This window comes from Netta rufina (assembly GCF_964035555.1).
Source record: "Netta rufina genome assembly, chromosome: 10".
In the NCBI taxonomy this organism is placed as follows: Eukaryota; Metazoa; Chordata; class Aves; order Anseriformes; family Anatidae; genus Netta; species Netta rufina.
Window position 1 is genome coordinate 10,990,601 of NC_140133.1, and position 14,183 is coordinate 11,004,783.

Genomic DNA, 14,183 nt, shown 5'->3' on the forward strand with positions numbered 1-14,183 from the left:
TAGGTGTCATATCTGATCCCATTACCGCGATAAGCTGCATTTCCAAAAGGACGTGCAGGTATCCTGAAGACAAGAGGTGCTTGCTACAGAGGAAAGTACCGGGGTTTCTGGGTGATGTAATGTGGTTTCTGATCCTACCCTGCTGGCTTTCTTTTGATTTTTGGGGCTAGAAGGGGAAACCACATCCCTTCACAGCAGAAGAGGCAGCTTTTGCTCTGCATACAGAGCCTGGGACGCTGGAAAATTGTTTTCTCGCCAGACTGCCAGCTGATCCTGCGGCAGGCAGGCTGCCTTTCATCCTCCCGACCAGAATAATTCTTGTTTGGGGAGAGCTTTGCGAGGCCTCTCTCAGGTTTGCTGCTGGTAACACGAGGCAGGTTCCCACCCTGCGGTGACAGCTTTGTGGGAAGGAGCTGCTAAAAAAGGTCCTGGGGACCGGTGTTTGGTTTATGATTTTGTGCAATTTGTACCTGTCTGGGAATAAAACGAGCTGAGGACTTCCCTGTGCTTGCCCCGTGAGGATGGCAACTCCTTTCCCTCATTAGTGCCTTTATTAAAGTCCGTGTGGCTGTTTGTGCAGCAGGCACCGGAAAGCCGTGCTTGTTCTCTGCGTGACAGGCCTGAATTGTTCGAGCCCGAATCTGTCGGCTCTGTGTTGCCTCAGATCTGGAGCTGTCAGCCCTCCTCTCCCCGCTCCCTTCATCCCTGGCCAGCACTGCTGGCAGCCGCCGTGCCTCTGACTCCTCTGTCCGATGTTCCCCGCTGCTCCAGCGTGGGCTGCGAGGGCAGCTGGGCGCTCTGTCACAGCCCCCTCTTCTGCTCCATCGCTAAGAGGAGCTTCACACTCTGTCTGCCGTTTTGGCTTTTGGCAGTGCATTAATTATGCCCAGAGAGCAGCGTAGCTGCAGTTTGCCTCCTCCCTCTGCCATTCCACAGGAGAGGAAGGATTTTGGAAGAAAAGCTGGTAAATCAGAAATGGAGATGAACCACAAGTTATTATCTCCATCTCATGTAGCTGTCTGAAATCTGTGTCAGGCTGGGGGATGCGGTAGGAAAGTCCCCTTCAGTTAACAGGCACATACATGTTCTCCTCTCGCATCTGGCTTTATGCATCAGTGGCATTGACAACTTGTTTGCAGATTTTTGTGCTTGACCTCTGAAAACCTTACTTAGTCGATTCTTGTGTGCTGGAAATGTACTCCATGGCAGAAACTTTAATTTCCTGGTCCTGCCTCTTGTAGTACTGTTACCTTCCCAGCGTTTTGCTACAATCCCTTCTATAGAAACATATTTTGAGAAAGCAGAACCTTCCTTCTTGAACGAGGAACCAAGAACTCATGTGGTTTCCCAGGCTTGTTTCTTCTGGGCTCCATCTTTGCCTCTTGTCTAAGCAACATGTAGCAAACGTGATCAGCTGCAAAGAGCATTTCTGCAGCTGGGTTTTTGACTCACATCTATGTCTTCGATCAAAATAAATATGGCCTGACACTTGTAGTCTGCCCTGCATGTCTCCAACACTCTGGGAAGTCACGAATTAGTTGCGTTTTTGATCATGCTTCCTGTAGATTCTTCTTAATGCTCTCGCAATGACTGCATGCGTGTAACCTAGGAGCTGTACTGAATCTCCCTGAGAAACGAGGGGCATCTGCAGTGGGTATTTTTGGGCTACCAAACTGGAGACTAAAGATGACTGCGAAGAACTAGCACAACTGTTGTATTTTTTTTCTTTTACTGCTAATATGTCAGAAGTCCTGGAATAGCTTCTTGCACTTCACTGCAGCAGCTTTCCTTCCACCTTTATATATCCTCGTTCGTAGTCCTGAACTTTCTGCAGCGTAGAGACTATATCTGCAGTTTTCTTTTTCAGTAAGTAGCAGATGGTAGCTCTAAAATATATATTAAATATATATACACACACATATGTATGTGGAAACATGTTTGCCTTGCACAGATGCAGTGATTGTTACTTGATCATGCCTGATATTTTCCCTTCTTGACAATTGTGTGCCAAAAGGATATTAAGCAGCTAAACCTTAAAGAGAGGGGGAGCTCTGTTGTCTGCCAGCTATTCGCCTGGGACAGAGGCAGAGAAGTCTCCCAAAGCATTGGGAGCCGTAGGAATTAAGGCATCAGGGAATGGCAAGATATGTAAGTAAGTGTTGACTGCTTTGTTTTAAAAACCTATGTCTCTGTGCTTTTATTCTCTTAGCATGTTTTGGCTTAAGAGACGTGTTCTGGTTACTGGAGGGCACAGAATTGCAAAGGGAAGAAAGCAGGGGCTGATTCTGCTGATCAGCTGCACGGGATCATCGTGGCCAGTAAGCAGGGTCTGAGCATGGCTGGAGAGACTCTGGATGAAGCGTTGGCACCTTTGGAAGTGCACGTGTGCAGTGGTGGGTTGTATGCATTTCGTTGTCCCTCAGTGTCTCTCCCACCTTCTCTCTGACTGCAGAGTTGCCTGCTGCCAAGGGAGAAACCGGCCTCTGGCTGCAGACCAGTCGAAGCTTGGTTGCTGTGCATCCCTCTGCTGCCTCTGGGATTTTGTGTATTCCGAGTGCCACTTGTGCCTCTGCTGTCCCTAGTTAGTACATCTCTCTTGCCAGGGACTCTGGCTTCTGCTTTAGCATGATTTGCACAACTTAAGCCCTTTCCCCGGCTATCCTTTCTCTTCATTTCTCATTTGTGCGCGCTGTCCGCTTCAGCAGCTGCTGTCAGCGTACAACAGAAAACACTGATCTGGTAAAAACCCACTCCGGCGTGTATCAGCAGGAATTCAAGCTCCGTTTCTGGGCTGACTCTTTGTCAGAAGAGCTCAGCCATGTCTTTGTTTGCTCACTAGCTAGGAAGAGATGCTGCAGGTTATTTAGGAGCATTTCTCATGGTATTTGCTCAGTAACCAGGACAGTTGCCCATTGTTCCACTTGCATTTTTATCATGCGTTTTTAAGTGCCGCAAGGCACAGCATATTCATACCATGAGAATAAGTTAATGCCTATCTCTTGGCCAACAGCCTTGGGACTAAAAAATTCTGATTGGGGCTGTAAGAAGGGGAAGAGGAAAGAGCTGAATTTCCAAAAGTGATACAAATGAGCTGAGTTTTGTGGTTTTGTCTTTTTTTTTTAATTTTTTTTTTTTTTTTTTTTTTGATGAGCTGTGTGTTTCAGAAGCAGGAACTCGTATCGGGTACATCTCTCTGTCACAGGCCTGGCAGAACAAAGGCTGGTTGATTTTTTTTGTAAATTGCTGCAGCGATCATGTAAATCTGGAAGGATTACAGTGTGCAGACAGTCGGGCGGTGACTGGGGACGAACTGCGTGTGACCTAAGAGGTGGTGTTTGTCCCTGATTTGAGCAACAAAGACCCAGTCTGTGCCTGTGTACGCTAGCGGGATAAATATCCTAATTTCAGCAGTAGTCCGTGTCAGTGCAGCTGCATGAAAACTGAGCTGTCACTGGAGACAAAACTTTGTCTGTCTTGTTATGAGAGCCGGAGCAATGACGTGAAGGTAAAAATCAGCAGCCCTGCTTGGGTGCTGCTATTATGGCAAAAGCTGCTGCTGGCAGCTGCTGAAATGAGGGCACCGATTCCTGCACATGCTGAAGAGCAAGCGCCTTTGATCATGAAAAACTGGGGAGGCAAGGGAAAAAATTCTGTTTTCCTTGGATCAGCCTCCTGCAGAGGCAAAGAAAAGCCTGCCATACATTAATGGGCCACTTTCATAAAATGTAGGAGTCTTGCACGCACAGGGTGGCTCAGCCTGTGTTTGCTGCGCTGATGCAGCTGTCAACCTGTTTGTCTAGAAAATGCTTTTCTGAAAGGTATGATTATTCTAGACTACTGAGCAAGTTCTTCCATGTGACTGCATTTAAACAACACAGGTGCTGAGCCGGGCCATGCACGTGGAAGAAATCAAAACAAGGAGGGAGGGGGACGATGTTTTGGGTACCCTGGGGAGACCAGGGAAGGAGATGGTGCTACCTGCCTGGCCAGGACACTGGCAGTTTTGGTGTTTTCTGAATGGCTCAGTTTTCTCCTCAGCCTGTTCCTCTGCACACGGGGAAGGCAGAGGCATGTGAAGGAGGCATCCTGTGCACGTCTCCTCTCTGGGGAGGCTTCTCCTGAGGCAGTGTTTTTCCAGTGTGCGGAAGATGAAAGCAACACAAGCTGCAGGGCCAAACACATCCTCACTCATACACATACATCCGCACCCTCAGCATGGCTGTGCCCAGCATTGGCCACACTCAGGTACTGCAAAATGTGCTGGAAAGATGCTTTTTGAAAGCATCTGTGGTGCTGGGAGAGGCATCTGTCCCCTCCCGGCTCGGGAGTGGGGAGGGAGGCGCGAGGAGCTGGGGCCTGGGCCTGCCTCTCCTCATGTGGGGAGTCTCCTGTGGACGGGGGCAGAAGGAAATTGGCAGGCGGCTCTGGGGAGAGCCTCTGTTTGCTCATGTTATTAGCAAGGAGAGAGGAAATAATGATTTATTGATGCTGCTGTAATTCTCCTTCGCCAGGCTATGAAGGAAGAAATTCAGATTTCTCTGCGATATTCCTGGGTCTAATTGAGATGTAACTCCTTCCTGGAGGGGAGCTCACCTGCAGGGGGGAGCTGTTGGGTGCTGGAAGTGCCCTTGATTCTCTACCACAACTCGGGCTGTGTGCGAGGCATCCCATTAACCAGTCTAGTTGGTGATTGCTCTTTCTCAGCCCCATAGTATACCCAGACTGGCCTTGGCAGGCTGCTCATAGAGCCCAGGGTTTCTCTGCTGCAGCACGTTTGATGAGACAAGGGGCATCTTACAGCAGGGTGATGGCTGCTCTTCTGTGGAATTAGATGCAGTGGGAATGGCTCTTCAGAGGTATCGTTGCATCACCCAAATACCCCTCTCTTTTCACTTTGGGCAGAAAAAAATCCTGCTGCTTCCAATTGCACAGATGTCTGTGCCACCCCTGCTGAACAAGAGCCTGCGGGTGCCACCACACACCTTCATCCCATGTGGGCCTGCCCTTTAGACACTGTCCCCACAGGATCTCCACTGCCTTGCCAATCCTGTGCCTTTTAGGGGATTTGTTAAGGTGTTCAGTTAACAGCTAGCCTGATGCAGCGGCTGCTCAGGGCTCCTCCAGCCCCCATTACCAGCACACTACAATAAATCTGGCTGAATTCCTGGGCTTTGTGCGGCGTCTCCTCTGACAGCGTGCCATACAGCCGTGCCCTTTTCATCTGCTCCCGTCTGAGCCAGAGCTTAGCTTGCGATGAGCAGGGTTTCATCTCTGTGTATCCTCGAGTGCGGGAGGGGACAGGGCTGTTTGTAGTAAGGGACCCTGTGGGGACAGTGGTGTGAGTTTCCCTTGCATCAGCTTGGTGGCTCTGTTCCCTGTCCTTAGTGTCCATGTTCTGCAGGCCATAGGGGGGTGACAAAGCCATAGGTCTCCAGGATGGCACATAAGTGTGCAAGGAGGTTCAGGAATGCACTGTGTGACCAGGATCTGTGCCTGCGTGTGTCCAACGAGCTCTGAGCTTCCTCAAGAGCGGGTGCCAGGCCCGGCAGGTGAATGAGTCTCTGCTGGAGCTGGCAGTGTGGGGTCTCTGGTCCCCAGCCACTGCAGGAGGGTCCCCTTGAGCTGGTCACCCTACGAGCCCTCAGCAGAGGGAAGCAGTTGCTGAGGTGTTGGCAGACCTGGCTTTTACCTCCATGCACTCTGTGCTCCTTTTAACTGCAGTGGGCTTGTTTTTTCCCCCCCCATCCTCTTCAGACAAAGCAGTGCTGTTTTGGTTAACCTCCAGGAGCAAGTGGCTGACTCGTTCCTTCTAATTGCTGATTTATGCAGGATGTTGATTTGTATTTTTTGAGTTGATTAGCATAGTGCTGCGTATCCCAAAAACCCCGAGTGTGAGTTGCCCCTGTGCTTGAAGATTTGCCATCTGAACAGACCAGCGGGCAAGGGAAAGGGACACAGTTTATGAGCAGCATGAACATCATCATAAAGTGCGAGTTGCAAGTTAATGCTGCTTTTTTATTCAATCCCTTTTTGACAGGGCTGCGTTAATAGAGGGTTGGGTGGTGAAAACAAAGGAAAGAGCACAGCGGTAAAAAGCCAGTTGTCACAGCACTGTTGCATCAGTGTGAAAATGCTGTGCTTTATCAGAAAAGAAGCACCGTCTCCGTAACAAATGGCATCACGCAGAGCGAGCAGCAGCACCAGCCTGCGGGTTTCTGTGGCTGTGGTGCCAGGGGCAGCTGTGTTATGGGTACACCGAGTGCTGCCCTTGCTGATCTATGCGGGCTTTCAGTCAAGGGTGGGAAGTAGGGTTCACTTAAACCATGGGGAAGTCAGCAAAAGCTATGTAATAACATGCCTTTCCTTCCAACACCCCTTTGAATGCACTGAAACGAGCTGTGCTGCATTTCCTTACTTAGAGCTGCAGTCAGAGGTGGTGAAATTCTCACCATGATGGGGCCGCTTGGAGGCTTTATCCTCAAGCTGCATTCGCAGTGTTTTTTTGGCCTTGCTTAGATACCTTAATGAACTTCATAGGTTTATTTTAACATACCTGCTTTTTAAATTTATTTTAAGACTTCCCGCATTGCTTTCTTCTTTCTTCCTTTCCTGGGGAAACAGCCAACAAAATTCCTCCTAAATTTTTCATTTTCAAAGCTGAATATTGCAGAGAAGGCCTCTCATCCTCACCTTGTTTGGTTTGTTTTTTCTTCTCCACAGTCTGCAGTCGCAGTTAATTCACGTTTAGTTTAGTAATTAATCAGGATATAAATAATACATAGCGTATTTATCAGGAAGCTGCATGCCAGTGCTACGGAGGCAGGCACTTTTGGCCCCTGCAGGGAGGGGTTGCCTTCTGCTGCTCGGCAGCCCCCTAAGGCCAATTAAGGTGCATCCTTGATGAGATTCCAGCCGCTCCTTGGCTGGATAAATGGCTGCTGTGGTGCAGGGAGGGGGGCACAGCAAGTGAAGATAAAGGGGATTTTGGCCTTCAAACAGCTGTGGCGGGTGCTGGAGCCCAAGCTCCCCCCTCTGCCCCTGCTCACCCCCTGTGTGCAGGGGCTGAGGCCATGAGAGGAGGTGGCGGTGGTGAGGAGATGGCGCTGGTGGCCTGTGGCTCTGCTAAACACAGGGCAAAGGCCCAGTAGCATGTCCTTTGCCTTCAGCCTCTTTCTTGTAAAAGTCTTTCCTTCTGAAAATGTGTCAACTGTGGATAAAGCCTTGGAGAACATCCCAGGCCTGGAAACCGGCTTCACATTCCCCTGCCCCTTCACCACAGCTCTCGCCCAGCCTCCCCCATAAGCTCGGGGAATGACGCCTTTTGGTATTTCTTGTTTCAAGGCTGGTGTTTATTTCAGCTGCAGCAACGAGTGCTAAGCTGGCTGGCAGGAGGAATAAATGTTGCTATGACAGTTTGGGTGGAGATTTGGAAAAGCTGCTTCAAGTTGCAAAACAACCGTCAAGAAAAACAGACAAAAAGCAAAGATGCCAACCCAGAGCCGGGTGACTCTGAAGGCCACCAGCTTGTGGCTGGGCCTGTGATATTCATGGCTGCCTGTCTGCTCTAGCCGGGGCAGTGAGAGCAGCCAGAGCTGAGCTTGCAGTAATGGGGTCTTGAAGGCTTAATGGGGTCTCGAAGGCTTCCTGTAGCAGGCTGAGTACCCGGGGCTGCTGCGTGCTGCTGGAGCTCTGCCCTGGTTTTCCTGCAGTGATGGTGGCACTTCAGTGCCGGAGGGGTGAGGGAGACAGCAGGGCTGCGCTGTGCTTGCTGGAGCTCCACACAGGGACTTTACCCCTTCCAGGCTTATGGTTGGAAAGCAAACTCCGTATGAAGCATGGAATTATGTATGCTCCCTGTGGAGGGAAGAGGGAGAAGTGAGTCTGTCATGAGATAGATTCAGACTCAGGGAACTGCCTGTTGGCCTTTTGGCTCATGCGGTGTCTGGTCTGTGGGCTTTGTGTACTGCTATCTCTCCTGCTATAATCTCTGATGCTCCCTCCAAAAAAAGTCACAGCTGAAGCAGTACAGTAACGTGCAGGATGTTGTGTTTCTCAGGTGCTGGAGCAAGATGTGGTTCTCCAGTCTATCGACCGTGCCATCGAGGCTGTGCACAATGCGGCTATGAAGAATGGAGGGAAGTACAACCTGGAGCAGAGGGATGTCCTTCAGTAAGTAGGACGGGAGTCTGTGTGAGGTGCAGGTGGAGGGTGCTCACCGTGTGATGGGTGTTTTGTCTGTTCCTGGAGGAGAAGTTGGATGTCACTGATCTGAGTCACTCTGCTGCAAAGTGCTGATGTGCTCAGAGCTGGCCAGTGTTTGAGCTGATGCTACTCCTGTTGCCCATGTCGAGTATAGCAATGCTTTGGTCTTGCCACTCTCTCCCTGTACATATAAAGAAGAGGGAACGTTTAGCTACACTGTAGGCTTAGAAGAGCAATCCAAAACCTCTCTGGCTATATTTTCTCTTCTCCACCAGCCAGGAATTGTAGAGGTTGTCGGCTATGTGGCACAGAGCCCTTAAAATGTTCTCAAATAATTGCTTGTGAGGAGAATTTTATTTTTTTCCTCCTCTGACACCTTGCACTCTGCACTGAGGCACACTGGTTTAATCTCAGTTGAACAGTGATTCTAAAGTGCAGGCAATTTCTGAAGCTTGCAATGCAATATGTGACTCTCCCTTGAGGAAGAGGCATTTTTCTCCTGTGAAGTGATGAATAAATCATAGGCTTCTTGCAAAGCCTCTTCCTTCCTCCCCCAAAAGTGCTTCCTTAGTTGTTAATGAAACTGGAGTCGGTACTCAGAGTAATATAACCCATTCTGGTATATATAACCCCAAAGCAATATATCATTTAAATGTTTCAGCACAGTCGCTCCCGTCCTTTAGCTTTGCTGTTCCTGATGTCGTCATTCCATTTCAGAAAACTGATCCATCACCGGAAGGAGACTGTGTCCCGCAAAAGTCACTCTCCCACCCCGCAGGGGATGGTTATGACACAGTCCTCCAGCGATCACCATCTGGATGTGGCACGGCAGCCCAACGGGGTGTGCCGGACGGGATACGAGCGACACCACAGTCTTCCGAACACAGAGTTCGAGGAGGAGGATGAAGGTCCCTATCAGGTAACAGCAGCTGGATACCTTCTAGGTCCCTCCTTCAGTGGTGTGATATTGCTTTTCTTGTTTAATAAAATGCCTTTGTAGCTGAAGTGTATCAGGTGTTGTGTTGCTTGCCTGGGGCTGTTGCAGTGTGTCCCTGGGTGCTCTAAATTGATCCTGTGCTCTATCCAAGAAGTCTGGAACAGTTCCTCCGTTGTTTACACTTGTAATGGCTTTTGGGATCCTCGACGAGGTCCAGGATCTTTTGGTGATGTGCAAGTGCTGCTCTAGATTGCATGACTGTTTCCTGATGGCTTTCTAAAAGAGTTGCAAGCTCCCCAGAGAATACTTTGCAAAACAGCTTTGATGTAAGCAAGCAGAACTCCCTCCGAGGACTGAGCACTGCTTTGTTTCCCCCTTGTTAAATCTGCACAATACCATCTTTGGTTCTGAAGTGTTTATCTGCTGTGGCTGCCAATGTTTACTACTTTTTTTATATATAAAAAAAAAAAAGATCCTTTGTCTGCATATTCCTTGTCATGCTGAATTAAAGATAAAATGCAGGGAATATGATTTAGAGCGGATTTTGTATTTTTAATCTAAGTGGTATACAATTCCAAGGTTACCGTGTGGCGTCAATGAGGCTTCAGAGAAATAGCCAAGGACGAGGACGGATGCAGCAGTTGTTCAGGAAGAATGATGGGGCAGATTATGCTGTGTGGGTACTGCTGGATGTTAGGGCTAAAGGCTAAGCAGGGATGAGCGCAAAGATTTTTTTTTTCTCCTATAGATGATGATATACACCGTAGTTTGTCTTCATCTCCACGCAGTTATCTTAAATGGGCAGTGTTTATAAGGTACTGATACACTGTCACTCCTAGCAGATGAGGCTTCTTTTACACATAAAGAATTGCAAGTTTACAGAGATGAAAGGTAGCTCTGGCTTGTGCAGAACGCAGCGATCCCTACAAACCCCATTTTTCTCCTTAGTTTTCTTTTCTGGGCAGCCAAACCAGCTCCATTCTCAAGCCTCCACATTCTAAGCTAAGAAAATTGAGCACTTTAAGGCCTATTCACCGTGCTGATTTTCCTTCTTTATCTGGCCTGTGGTTTGGTTGCTTGCCAAAAAGGAGCAAGGCTGACTCCTTGGCTAACAGAGCTGTTTCTGTCCGGGTGGCATTGAGGGTGCAGTCGTAGGGATCCTAGCTTTGCCCTGTGCTGAAAGGGCTCATTGATCTTATGAATGCTCGGTAGAGGAATTTCCTGTATGCTTTGAAAATACGAAAATGGAGGGAGCATCACAGCTTTCTTCCACTGTATCTGGTTATGCAGCTGCCTAAGAGACCTACCAAAATCTGCATTTTTATCAGTAACTCCAGAAAAGCAGAAGTCTTGGGATGTGCTTTTCGTTGCTTTGGATTTTCGGGTGTGTTTTATGTTTGCATATGAAAACTTGAGCAGGATTTTTGAAGTGCAAATTTCAATGTTGGTAGCTTTGCTCCCCTGGGACTGAACTAGATAAAAGTCCTTGGTGATGGCACCCGTGCTGAGTCTCTCCTCTGCAGTTAGCATGGGGCAGCTCTACACCAGCTGCCAAAGGAGCAGGTTGGGCTCTTGGAATATTCTCCCTGCTCCCTTGGCAAGCTCCATCCTCTCTTCTCACCTCTGGACAGGAGACATCAGAGCTGCAAGGACTCCTGTATGGCCACCTTCCCCACGGCAGCTGCACAGAGGGTGTTCTCTCCCCTTTCTTCCCCTTCCCTTGAGGATTTTGGTGTTGTACACCTCTGCTTGAACCCACTCGGTGACTGGAGCGTAGGGCCAAGGCAGCGGGCAGCCATCTGTCACCCCCCAACGCCTGGCCGTGCCACGGCTTGCAGCTTGGGCAGGCATTAATGCTGCGAAATTCACTCGATGCTTCACATTCCCATTGCAGCCGCTCGGGCTGCGGCACGAGGCTGGAGAGCTGCTGGCATGAGGCTATGTAGGGCTCTGAGCTAACAGCAGCCGTACATCTATTAATTTACACACTAATCCGTAGTAGTTCTGTTAAACTTGCGTGGTAAATTTGGAAGGGAGGCTGAAGCCGTGGAAATACTCCAGAACGACCCAGCCCTAGCAGTCTCCAAATAATGTCATGCTGCAGCTCTAAACTCCGCGCCCGCCTGCCTGCTAAATCCTGCTGCTTCTGGAATTGTGGCTGTGCTGTGCCAAGCAGCTCGGGCGCGTGCTGGTAGCTCTGCCTGCCGGGGGAGAGGGGTGTGCTTTTAGCACAGCTGAGCTTTCCAGATTTCGGACCAGCCTTCCAGCTGCAGGCTGCAGAGCCCCTCCTGATCAGTTTTGGCGCTCTCAGCTGTGCGGTCTCTTTTTTTTTTGGATCGCTTTTAAAAAGGCCAAGTACCTGCTTGCTGGATTCCATCTGGTTCTGTGTGCGAGTATCATATAGCACTTTGCCCAGATAACAGTGAGAGGTGGATTGACAATAACAGCAGAGCTCAGCCTGGGAGTTTGCAGCAGTGTCTCGTTGTCATCTGCTGGCTAAAGGCACTTGTGAAGAAGTGCCTTGCTATGAGATGTAGTGAAAGGTTGGACACGTTAGGTGTTAGGTGGGAGAAGGGGGTCACCAAACCCTTTTCTAAAGGTTCCTCTGTCCGGTTCACAGAAAGGCTTCTCTTTCAGGGCTAAAGAAACCTAGAAAACCATCAGTGTGTGATGGCAGATTCCAGCTGGTGCCAGCCTGGGCTGTCAGAGACGTTCACCCATCACCTCCTCTCCCTTCCCATTCGGAGCCGAATGGTTTTGCTGCAGGCAGCAACCGCGATATCCCATAAAAGCAGAGGCACGTTTCAGGCAGAAGTCCCTAGAGACCCAGATGTGCATCTCCAGACCCAGGGCACGAGGGTACTGATGCAATGTGCTTCTGCTTAGTTCGGCTGCTGTGTTCAGCTTCCTGCTGAGCAGAGGTTAAACCTGAGGTTGCAGCTCACCGGGGAGATTCCGAGCGAGAGAGCTGTCGGGGATCACAGCATCTGAATCAGAGCACGGGAACTTGCACGTTCCTCTCTCCGCATTCCTAGCAGAGGAGACGTGCAGCAGGGACAGCAGAGTTAGTGCAGCTCCCCAGCAAAAGCCTCTCCCCGCGGGTTTTGTTCTAGGTAGTGTAGGATTGCACAGAGGGTCCAGCCCTATTTTCTCCCTCCTGCGTGAGCCAGAATAGCAATGAAAGCATGGAAAAGGCATTTACACATCTCCAGCCCTTGGCTTTGTCTTTCTGCAAGGGTATTTGTAGCTGATGTAATGGATCTCTCCAGAAGAGTGTCTAAATACGCGCGGTGTTTGCAGCCTCTGCGGAGCTATTGAGAGTAATGTAAAGTCACGGTGAGTGTGTGGGACTGCATTTGGAAGAAAGGAGGAGTAAATGCTTGACAGGTCTACACGACGTGTGTGCTGTGTGCTGCTGAACACAGCAATTAAACAAGGGCTGCTTTTCCCGTCACGGGGAGGGGATGAAGCAGGTTTGAGTCCTGCTTTGTTCTTCTAGGAAGCCGCCTATTAATATCTGTCCTCCCGAGGAAACTTCCCGGAATGATGAGAGAGATGTAAGGACAAATTTACACACGCACACAAGAAAGGAGGTTTCATAACAGAGAATGTCTTTATTGTCTGCCTCCTTTGATTGCTCTGAAATCTTCCCTTACAGATCCCACCGCAGCCTCGGCGCGCTGCTCCTATCACGCCCCCACCTCCAGAGAAACGCAAGAACGCCCAGCTTGCTGCGCCCGCGAAAAGTAAGGACAGCCTGCTGTGGGGATCGTGGGCAAGAAACGGGCACGGTGACCAGCTGCTTTTGCTTTCTGCTTAGAAATACATCCTCCTGGTGCCAGCAGGATGGCTGGGGAATAAATTCCTACAGGTTTCAGCCCCAGAGGTGTTGAGCTGGTAGCCAGTGCTCCTCTGTGTGTCCTCTGGTTCATGGGGGGCCCTGGCAGCCTGGCATGGTGCTTTCTCTTGCTGGCTGCAAAGGGATGCCAGGTATAGTGTCCCCCTGGGACTCAGACCAGCCTTTCTGATTGCTCACCCAGCTAATCTAACCAGTGCACTGCCTCGGGGTCCGGGAGCCTGGTGGCTGTGTCTCTCCCAACGAGGCACTGGGACTTCTCCAGGCTGTGCTAAGTGCGGTGGTTCACCAGGGGGAGCTCACTGGTAGTGCTTTTGGGACAGGCTGAGGTCTGCTTTTGGCTCCCTGCCTGCCGGGTGCTTTCTTTGTGCAGTGGTCAGATGAGATTTTTCACGAAATCAGCAGACGGTGTCCGTAAGAAGCAGCAGTAATGCCAAGGGCACGTGCGTGCTGCCAGCAGGCAGGGGGACCACTACTTGTGAGCATTTCTGAGTGGAGCCAGACATCGTGGCCAGCACAGGAGCTTCTCCACCTTCAGCAGCAGAAGGGGGCTGGCAGAGGGAAGGAGCAGTCCTTTTGGCAAGGAGCAGTCCTTTTGCTGAGATGCTGTCAGCTTGCCCAAGGGCTCTCCTGTGCTGTGATAGATACGCAGCTAGTGACACAGCTCATTTCAAGCTCGCTCCCCTGCTGAGAAGCAGGGCAGATCTGTTGAGATGTATGTAGATGATGGAAACTTGAGGCTGGCACCAGCTTCCGTAATGATATTGAGCCATTTTCACCGTGGTAGTGGGAATTGGCAAAGGGCAGTTCCCCTGAACTCATTATCTTGATTTAATGAAACATCGTGGGAGCTGTAATTTGTGCGTGCTCCTCTGTGAAGGGGAGGAGGAGGAAGAAAGGGGTGATAACCCCCACCATGGGAGGGAGGGGTCCGTCCTTTCTGCATAGCTTGCTCTTTGCCATGAGATGGAGCCTTCCTAGCAGTGGCTGGACAAGTGGAGGGCTTCCAGAAACAAAGGGCAGGAAGGCTGGGGTCCGGCCAGCAAAGGGTGTGATTTGTGCTGGCTGTGAGACACACGGGAGGTGTTTCACGTGTCTGTCCCACCGGTCCCTCATCTGGTGCAGGAGAAGAATATATTGCCCAAAGGCAAGGACGTAAGCAGTTGTATCAAACCAAACAAACCCTGC

General features: G+C 50.1%; 1 protein-coding gene across 1 annotated transcript in view; it reads left to right on the plus strand.

Annotated features, from left to right (window-relative positions):
• The window catches only part of NCKIPSD (NCK interacting protein with SH3 domain), a 46,966-nt gene that overhangs the window by 10,372 nt on the left and 22,411 nt on the right, over positions 1–14,183 (plus strand). Inside the window, exons 2-4 of the mRNA XM_084292593.1 lie at positions 8,057–8,169; positions 8,920–9,121; positions 12,798–12,885. Of these exons, the coding sequence (XP_084148719.1) occupies positions 8,057–8,169; positions 8,920–9,121; positions 12,798–12,885 (403 nt within the window). The remainder of the gene's footprint in view (positions 1–8,056; positions 8,170–8,919; positions 9,122–12,797; positions 12,886–14,183) is intronic.